Here is a 9170-nt window from a genome sequence, read left to right as displayed (position 1 = left end):
AGACACTTTCTGGCCAGCGGCACACTCCTCCCAGAAATGCAGACAGTAGCACGAGCGCTGACAGGAATCCCTACAGGCATATGCAGAAGACCATTTCACAGGGAGAGCTGAGGTGGGTGATCAGGGCAGGTGGGACGTAGCGTTTTGGTTTTAACTCCCTGCAAGCCATTACTACGCAGAAGGAGATAAGATCCGAGTCTAAGGCTGCCCCACTGGGCCGTCGGCACCTAGGTTTGCACAGCACTAATCCTTCCATTCAGGCGGATTGTTCTGCAAGCTGGTGCCAGGGGATGAAGAATGTGACTTAGACGAAACCTTCAGCATGGTTCTCCATGGAGATGCACCCCGCTAAGGGGACCCCTCACAGACCAACCCTACATGCCTCTGGGGCGACCGCTCCCAGCTTCACCCATCCAGACCACAGCTGGGGCAGGAACACCCTCACAATTAGCACGTCACCTGCAGAGGAGCACTGTGCAATTTGGCTGGTGCAAACCATGGGTTCCGTTCCACAGGCTGAACCTGCCTCAGAAGAAGGTCACACACGGCAAGTTGGGGCTTTTGTTTTCTTTAATTGATCAAAGCGATATATCGGCATCAATCTGTCTCACGCCATCTGTACAAACGGGCGGGGGAGGGAGGGGAAGTCGGGCCCAGCCCCAGTCCATGGCTTCTGCACATCGACAACAGAATCCCTGCAACACACACAAGTGGAAAGGTTTGAAAGGGATCCAGGCTGAGGGAACAATGAGGAACACAGTGCCTTTCCTCTGGGGGCTTGGAAGTTGTTCATGGCCAACAGCCATTTTGTGGCCTATGTGAAACAAGGCATTGAGAACCACGAGCACCCTTGACAGCCCCAGGGGAGTGGACAAGGAGCAAACCGGCCATACAGACCAAGCTCTCCTCTCATCCATGAAGATGACCAGGGGCTAACAGCTGGGCAACCTGTCCTCTTATACCTGCTCAGGTGGTCTCTGGGGCTTCCCGTGCAGCACCTTTCAAACCCAGCAGGCACTCAGCCAAGCGCCAAGGCTCAGCATGCCATATGCTGGCAGGATCGTGCACTGAGCTCAGGGGGCACTGGGCAGAACCACAGAGACAGGAGAAATTCGCTCTCACTGAGGAGATCAGCGTCAAAATGGGGGTGGAGGCATGTGTAGCTATTTAGCTTAGGATGGCACAGCCTGCCATACCCCCCACCTGTAAGTCAGACTCCTACTACCAGCCCATCCCCAAATTTGCCCTGCCGTGTCCGAGGCTATATCTAGAAGCCTTCAGACCCCACAGCGAAGTCTGTAAATAGCAGTGAAATCAGAGTGCCACTATGAATGCAAAGACTCCAGCTTGGGTCAGGAACCGATTGTGTCCAGGCATTAGCTACCTTCCAGTCATTCGCTAACCAGGCACCCCTCCTGCCCTGCAGCCATGATCAGAGACTGACCTGGCCCATGCTGCCATCTAATGGCAGAGGTCTGCTATGGCAGGGGCATACCCCCAACTGCTTTCGTGTCTGCATCTGGTTGTTCACCAAGGGCCAGGGCTGCAAGAGGGTTCCCTCCTCCATCAGGGCAGTCAGGGAAGCTTGGCTGTTGATACACCAATCTCCCACTGGGCTGAGTAGCCCTGCGCCGTGCCGCCTCAGCCCTTCTAGATGGGGCTTCAAAGAGGACTGAGTTAACAACAAAGATCGGAGCTCCCCACCAGGCCACGTTACAGATGAAGTGAGCTGTAGCTCACGAAAGTTTATCCTCAAATAAATTTGTTAGTCTCCAAGGTGCCACAAGTCCTCCTGTTCTTGTTACAGAAGATGCTTACCCTAATTACTCCAGGGCTTTTACAAGGGCCTCACTGGCTTCTACGTTAATCTGGGCTTCTACTTTAGCTGTTTCGTCAGGTGCTGCAGCCAGCTGGGATAAGGCCTTATCCAGATTCGACTTAGCAGTCTGTAAACACACAAGCAAGGGGAAGAGTGGTCACTGGGAGATTAGGAGCAGGAAGGTACGTCAGATCACAGCTGCCTCTGGCACTGCTGGGGATTCTGGGGCTGGAACAGCTACTCCCTGAAGTGCATCACTGAGCTGAGCGGGTGGCTGTTATTATGGGGACTGGACATAACGAGCTGGGCCCCACACCAGTACTGGGTGCCCAGGGTGGGTGCTCAGGGACATCCTTATACCACACACTGCTCATTCAAGTCAAGCCCCTTTTCAAGCACACAGAACCTACGAGGACAAATTTGTCTCAGCAGAGGCCATGGAGACAGACCAAGTGACCTTCTCAGTCAGGGGCACTGTCTGGGGTGTCCCTGGGCTGTGGTTAGACAGGACCTGCTGCCCCAAGTCAGCCAGCCAGGCCCCTTTCCCCAGAGCAGCTGTCACTTTAAGAGAGTCAGCAGCGCTGCAGTAACAAACCACTCTTAAAGGGCAAGGGCGTATTCAGCAACGCCACACCAGGCAACTGCTGAGCCAGCAGCATTAAAACCCTCCTGGGAGGGCACCGAGGCGGCTTGTCCTTGGCTGCAGCAGCAAACCCCAGCAGCCCAATGTTGCAGCCTTTGCAGTGCAGGCCAGCCCTGCGCACCGGCACTCATCCACACACAGTGTGTGTAGAGAGGCCTGTTCCGTGGGTCTGAGGCCAGCCTGGGCATCGGGCAGCCTACTACAGGGCCCCAGGTTTAAAAGATGGGCCCCCCAAGACTTTGAAGCAGGTGTGGCATTGTGAAAGATCGCTGAACACTCTAGGACAAAGGGAGGCAGTTTGCAGGGAGGGGTTAACTCAGCTTCTGTCCCCTGTATCCTTTAAAGGAAGGTTTAATTCTATGATCCTGGGCAGTGGGTGGAGAGCTCAGGGTGAGGAAACAGACCTTGATCTGGGAAAGCCTTCCTCAGCCACAAGAAGCTCCTGAGACAGGCAGCCCACGCAGGAGGAATGGGGAGCGAATCTCCCATAGGAGACCTCAGCATGTAGTCTGATTCTTTGCCCTGCTAGCAAGCGGGGCCCAGCCCAGCCTGTTCCCCGCCACCCAGGGTGGGCAGGCAACTGCAGGGTACTCACAGTGAGATCCAGCATGTCCAAAGCGGCCACCTCTTCTGCCAGCAGCTGCACAGAGGAGTCTGCATTGACTGTGATGGAACCACTGCTCACTGCAAACACAACAGCAGGGGGTCGGAGTCAGTGGCTGTACTGGGTGGCCCCCAGGTACAGGGCAGGGCTGTGAGCTAAGCCTGGTTTGTGGGGCCAGGTCACAGGACCACGGTGGCAGGAAGGAGTCACAATGGCTGGCACCCCCGTCTGTATCTAGTGGAGCTTACACATTCTTAGCCTGCCCCCACACCAGGTCTGTTGTCAACTATCACTACCCCAGGCATCAGGTGCTCTAGTCACCAGGACAGACTACCCAGACCTGCCAGGGGACTGGCGTACGTTCTAATGGTGGATCTTCACTTGCCACTCACCCAGGTCATTTCTTCGCTTGTTCTAGGACTCTTACAGCATCCTCCAGCTGAACACCTCAATGCACTTCGCAGAGGGCTCACAAGCCTGCCAGAGTCCCTCCCCTGCCCCAGGAAGGAGGGATTATCCCCATTTTACTGACAGGAGGGCTGAGGCAGAGAGATGAAGTGGCTTACCCAGACTCACACAGTACTAGAGCCATAAATAGGACGCAGGAGTCCAGATTCCCAAGAATCCATCTGTTGGACAACAGCCCCCTCCCAGACCCACAGACAGGACCTAGGAGGAGTCCAGGCTCCCATGATCAATGGTGAAGCAAAGATTCTCCCCCACGGTAACCCCAAAGGGGAGTCCTTCCCAGACAACAATTCCTCCCTGAGGCCTCCTTTCACACTTTCAGGACCCCACCCAGTTTCACACACCAAAGTACTTGGTCACTGTGCCATCCTCGGCAAAGACCGTCACAACTCCGGGTTTCAGGACCTGCAGGGTGGGAACGTGAGCCGCCAAGATGCCAAAGTTGCCGCTCAGTGTGGGAACGTCCACCTGCTTCACAGTGGCTCCGTTGTACAACACCTGAGAGAGGGGAAGGGTGGTTGGGAGCAGTTCTCTACCCCGACAGCAGGAGGCAGTACCAGGCAGACATCAAGTGTCCCTCATCCCATCCTGCAGCTCACTGGCTGAGCAAGGGCCAGAAGGGACCCAGGGAGTCTGCTCTCACAGCATGGGCACGACCTGCTGAGTTAACAGTATCCCTGCCCTGCCCTCCCAGGCTGAAGGGTCGAGCGGGTTCAGCGTAAGCGTACAGCCAGAACGCTTCAGAAGGGTGGGACTCGGGAGGTGGGGAGGGAGTGGGCCTGGCAAACACTGACTGGGAAAGCGCTCCAAGCCCAGGGGGGCGGCGTGAGGAGTCATGGAGTCGGGAGTGGGCGAGAGAGACAAAGGGAGCGGTTTGGAGAAGCTTGGGAAGAGCGTAGGGAGGCCTTAAAGTGAACCTTGGCCGAGGAGGCTGATAGGAGAGAGATAGCGAGGCAGGCTCCTCGCAAGTCCTGCCTTGCAATGTTAATGCTCTGTTCCAGCCCTGGGCATCCCCCGCCCCCCCAAGGCACTCTGCCAGTGTAACCTCAGACTGGAACTGCAGCACCCCCTGCTGGCCCAACCCTTGGGCACCCACCCCGCTCCCCCCATGCACCTCAATCCTAACCTGCAGCACCCCTTGCTATCCCAGCTCCGGAACATCCCCCACACAGCTCTGCCAGTGCACCTCAATCCCAACCCACAGCACCTCAGTTAGCCCAGTCCTGAGGCCCCATGCTAACCCTGGGCACCTCCGTGGCAGGAGACGCAAGCCATGCCAACCCACACACAAGAGCCACCAGCACCATTAGGAATCAGACAGACCAAACATCTCGCTTGTGAGCCAACCCTGACTACACAGGTACGGGGAACACAGCAGCCACAGCAGCTCCAAAAAGGCAGGACTGGAGCGTCAGGAATGCTGAATGTAAGGGGTGTGGCAAAGTGGAGAAGTGTGGGCGCAGAGCTGGCATAGCAGGGGGTGCTGCAGGGTCGAGAATGTACTTCGGCTGTAAGATCCTCAGGGCGGAGCTCGCCTTTTCGCTGTGTGTGCAGGGCCCAGCATATCGGGGCCCTGATCTACAACTGGGGACTCCAGTGCTACTGCGGCACAAACGCACAACAGAGCTGGGGAGCTTCAGAACTGGGTGCTGCAGGGTCAGGTTAAGGTGCACTGGCTGAGCTGCATGGGGGCCCCAGGACCAGGCTAGCAGGCTGGGGGTTCAGGACCAGGACCGAAGAACACTAGCAAAGCAGCCTGGAAGATTAGGTTATAATCTGATAATCCAGTGTATTGTGCCTGAACTACTGTCTCCATCTCTTAAAATAATAAGATTTCTATATCCCTTTCACCCCCAATGGTTGCTCCATTAGGGCCTGACCCCGGCCTTCCCCCCTGCTTGCACTGGGCAGCCAGGGCAGATCCTTTGCCCAGCATCTGCTCAAGCACTTCTCTCCATTTGCAGAGAGCTCGTGCTGGGTTTAAACAGGCCGTGGACAACATTTCTCTACCAGGTGGACACTCTTTGCAGGGTCTGTTATCGCTATGGAACAATCCACAGAGGTTAGATGCATAAATGGCATTTCATGGCTCCCTTCAGAGCCTCGGGATCCGCACCCACCTCCCTCCCCAAGCACTGCCACAGCCCCTTCCTCTCGCAGGGCCCTGCATATGCTCTGAAGGTCACTACACCCAGGCTCCTGATTGTGTGTGTATCTGGGTGTGTGTCTGTGTGTGACAGAATTCCACACCTGGGGACTCTTCCTTGCCATCCCCACATGGCACAGCCGCCGCTTGCTCTAGCATGGGGCTGCATGTTCTGGCACAGGTCTAACTGGGCCGTACCAGCACCCTGCAGAGAACAGCCCTGTGCTAGCCACAAGGCAGGCTCCCAGGGGAAGCTCACAGAGGAGACAGGAAAACAAACAGCCCAGCCTCGAAGGAGAAGAGGCCTGGCTGGTTGGGGACCAACACGACCAGTTCTAACACTGCAGACTGCTGGGAGCCGGGGGCAAGGCCTGGCCTCTCCCCTACTTAGGGAGCCCCCAGGCCAGGAAGTGCAGGGAGATGTGATGGGGGGGTTCAATTCCCCCCTTCACTCCCCGGGATTGCCCTACACACACACACTCAGTGCCCCACCCCTCATACCCCCCCGGCCTCGGCCTAGGACACCCCCCCACACACCCCTCTCGTACCCCCCGGGCCTCGGCCTAGGACCCCCCCCACACACACCCCTCGTATCCCCAGGCCCCGGCCTAGGACCCCCCCACACACACACACCCTCGTACCCCCAGGCCCCGGCCTAGGACCCCCCCACACACACACACCCTCGTACCCCCAGGCCCCGGCCTAGGACCCCCCCACACACACCCCCTCGTACCCCCAGGCCCCGGCCTAGGACCCCCCCACACACACACCCCCTCGTACCCCCAGGCCCCGGCCTAGGACCCCCCCCCACACACACCCCCTCGTACCCCCAGGCCCCGGCCTAGGACCCCCCCACACACACCCCCTCGTACCCCCAGGTCCCGGCCTAGGACCCCCCCCACACACACCCCCTCGTACCCCCAGGTCCCGGCCTAGGACCCCCCCCACACACACCCCCTCGTACCCCCGGGCCTCGGCCTAGGACCCCCCACACACACACACCCCCTCGTACCCCCAGGCCCCGGCCTAGGACCCCCCCCACACACACCCCCTCGTACCCCCAGGTCCCGGCCTAGGACCCCCCCCACACACACCCCCTCGTACCCCCAGGTCCCGGCCTAGGACCCCCCCCACACACACACACCCCCTCGTACCCCCAGGCCCCGGCCTAGGACCCCCCACACACACACACCCTCGTACCCCCAGGTCCCGGCCTAGGACCCCCCCACACACACCCCCTCGTACCCCCAGGTCCCGGCCTAGGACCCCCCCCACACACCCCCTCGTACCCCCAGGCCTCGGCCTAGGACCCCCCCCCACACACACCCCCTCGTACCCCCAGGCCCCGGCCTAGGACCCCCCCCACACACACACCCTCGTACCCCCAGGTCCCGGCCTAGGACCCCCCCCACACACACCCCCTCGTACCCCCAGGTCCCGGCCTAGGACCCCCCCCCACACACACACACCCCCTCGTACCCCCAGGCCCCGGCCTAGGACCCCCCCCACACACACAGCCTCGTACCCCCAGGTCCCGGCCTAGGACCCCCCCACACACACCCTCGTACCCCCAGGTCCCGGCCTAGGACCCCCACACACACACACCCCCTCGTACCCCCAGGTCCCGGCCTAGGACCCCCCCACGCCCCTCCTCGTACCCCCCGGCCCCGGCCTAGGACCCCCCCCACACACACCCCCTCGTACCCCCCAGGCCCCGGCCTAGGACCCCCCCACGCCCCCCCTCGTACCCCCCGGCCCGGCCCGGCCGAGGGCCCCGGCACCTGCGTGGGCGAGGCGAAGGTGAAGGACATCTGGGCCGGGCCGGCGGCCGCCTCGGCGTAGGAGCGGGCCGGGGCGCGGCGGCCGGGCAGGCGCAGCGCGCGGGGCCCGAGGGCCAGGAGGCGGCGAGCGGGCAGCATGGCGGGGCCGGGGCGGGCGCGGGGCGGGCAGGCCACCAAGGGCAACGGGGCCAGCGCGGGGCACCCTGGGAGAGGGACGGACTGCCACGCCCACAATGCACCGCGCGAGGGGCCGCCCTGATCGCGCTGGAGACCACAAATCCCATAAGGCACCAGGGCAAGGTGTGTGTGTGTGGGGGGGCCTCTCTTCTGCCGCGAGGTCTCATGGGAATGGTAGTCCTGATAACGCCCCAAACTACAAATCCCATGATGCACTAGGGCCAGGGGGCTTTGCCGCCGCGAGGCCTCGTGGGAATTGAAGTACTCATCAAAATAATACTGAGGCTATGAATCCCACAATGCACTGGGGCAGGCCTCCGCTGCCTCTAGGACTCCTGGGAGTTGTAGTTTTTTCCTCCCGTGCCTTGCTATTTACTTCCCACCTATTTGTTTATTGTAGGGTCGGGTTTTCCTCCTACCTCCCCACAAAACCACTCCATAGTATTTATGACCAGGGCTCTTTGTCCCAGCATCCATTTCCACCTGGCGGGTAGTGGCATGCACAGGGCCCGTTGCATGCAGAGCAGAGACCATTTTATTAATAAAAGTAGGGTAGTGGAGTTACGTATAAAGAAATGATGTGATTTACAGCTGTGTAACGGGACTCAGCCAGCTTGCCCTGGCCCTGCCAACGCTCTTGGGAGGGAGAGTCCCTGTGCCACTGTTTTGCATTAATTTTTAGGCAGTGTTAATAGTAATAATGTAATTAATTAATAAATATAGTTAGCTCATGTCCAGTGCTTTTCATCTTTAGCTCTCAAAGCCCTTTACAGAGGAAGTCGGTATGACTATCCCCATGTTATGGATGGGGAAACCAAGGCACAGGGAGAGAATCACTTGACCAAAGAAAAGTATTTCCCTCTGGCGAGGAAAGCTTTTTAATTTTCTTTCCCCTGCAGCCTGTGTGTGTGTCTGGGGTATTGAAATCTCACGGTGTCTGTCTCTTACATCTCAACAGCCTTGAAACGCAGTCCCTCAAAACCCGAAATGTGCAACAGGAAAAGAAAATCAGTTCAGTTTAAACTCCACCAATTCTTTCGCTATTGGTCCGATAGTCTCTGGAGCCACCATGCCACTAACAGTGCTTGAGACTCAGCAGATACCAGCTACCTGTTCAGAAATGGACACACGGAGGGACTGTGTACTGTGCATATTACAGCTCTTAGCATGAAGGCCTGAGAAATAGCAGTCTTTATGCCCAATTCTGAATCATGATACAATGAATGGAGGGGAATGGGAAGAGGGCCTCACAAGGATAGTGTGTGTGTGGGTGAGTGTTACCTGGCAGTGTATACATAACAACCCTATGGCACCAGAAGAGGGCACTCCATGCATGGAGATAGGATCCATTCAATCTTCTTTTCCAGTGCCAGGCATTTCATACACCACAAGGAGGAAACATCAACCGGAAAAGCTCCATCTTTAAAAGGAAACCCAGTTTGTCCATGCATGACTGATTGGTGGAAGTGTTTGCAGGTGTCTCTAGGTATGAAGGAATCATAGAAGATTAGGGTTGGAAGAGACCTCAGGAG

General features: G+C 58.4%; 1 protein-coding gene across 1 annotated transcript; it reads right to left on the bottom strand.

Moving 5' to 3' along the window:
- Positions 1-552: 552 nt before the first annotated feature.
- On the bottom strand, positions 553-7619 carry ATP5F1D (ATP synthase F1 subunit delta). Its single transcript, XM_084614716.1, has 5 exons — positions 7462-7619; positions 3879-4032; positions 3058-3146; positions 1819-1946; positions 553-695 (listed from the first exon to the last, which is right to left on the bottom strand). The coding sequence occupies exons 1-4, from the start codon at positions 7597-7599 to the stop codon at positions 1824-1826; spliced, it is 504 nt and encodes a 167-aa protein (XP_084470842.1). The 5' UTR covers positions 7600-7619; the 3' UTR covers positions 553-695; positions 1819-1823.
- Between the last annotated feature and the right edge of the window lie 1551 nt (positions 7620-9170).

The sequence above is a fragment of the Lepidochelys olivacea genome (genome assembly GCF_965140295.1).
Source record: "Lepidochelys olivacea isolate rLepOli2 genome assembly, chromosome: 25".
In the NCBI taxonomy this organism is placed as follows: Eukaryota; Metazoa; Chordata; order Testudines; family Cheloniidae; genus Lepidochelys; species Lepidochelys olivacea.
The sequence above is the reverse complement of the archived record's forward strand: the minus strand, read 5'-3'. Positions and strand labels throughout refer to the sequence as shown.